General features: G+C 38.4%; 1 protein-coding gene across 9 annotated transcripts in view; it reads left to right on the top strand.

Moving 5' to 3' along the window:
• Positions 1-289, top strand: part of LOC108684475 (golgin subfamily A member 7) — a 4,125-nt gene that overhangs the window by 996 nt on the left and 2,840 nt on the right. For all 9 annotated transcript variants that reach the window (XM_018188804.1, XM_018188806.1, XM_018188809.1 and 6 more), the window contains one exon: positions 114-278. In XM_018188804.1, the coding sequence (XP_018044293.1) occupies positions 114-278 (165 nt within the window). The remainder of the gene's footprint in view (positions 1-113; positions 279-289) is intronic.

Below are 289 nucleotides of genomic sequence, written 5' to 3' on the forward strand. Positions count from 1 at the left end.
TATATATATAAATAGTTATATTTGAGAGATAAGGTTATAGTCTGTATATTGGTATTACAAAAAATATAGGCTTAATAATTTGTAATAAATACGGTAATGTTGTATTTTTTTAGGGTAATCATGCTGCCCTCACACCGCTGGAAGACATGTCCGCGGGACGAGGGCAGGCAGGTGGAGGGCCTCCTCAGAACTGTGAGAAAGTTTTTATACAGCGCGATTACAGTGAAGGTACTATGGTCAAGTTCCAAACACGGTTTCCTACAGAATTGGAAAGTAGAGTAAGTATCGC

This window comes from Atta colombica, unplaced genomic scaffold, assembly GCF_001594045.1.
Source record: "Atta colombica isolate Treedump-2 unplaced genomic scaffold, Acol1.0 scaffold135, whole genome shotgun sequence".
NCBI classification, from domain to species: domain Eukaryota; kingdom Metazoa; phylum Arthropoda; class Insecta; order Hymenoptera; family Formicidae; genus Atta; species Atta colombica.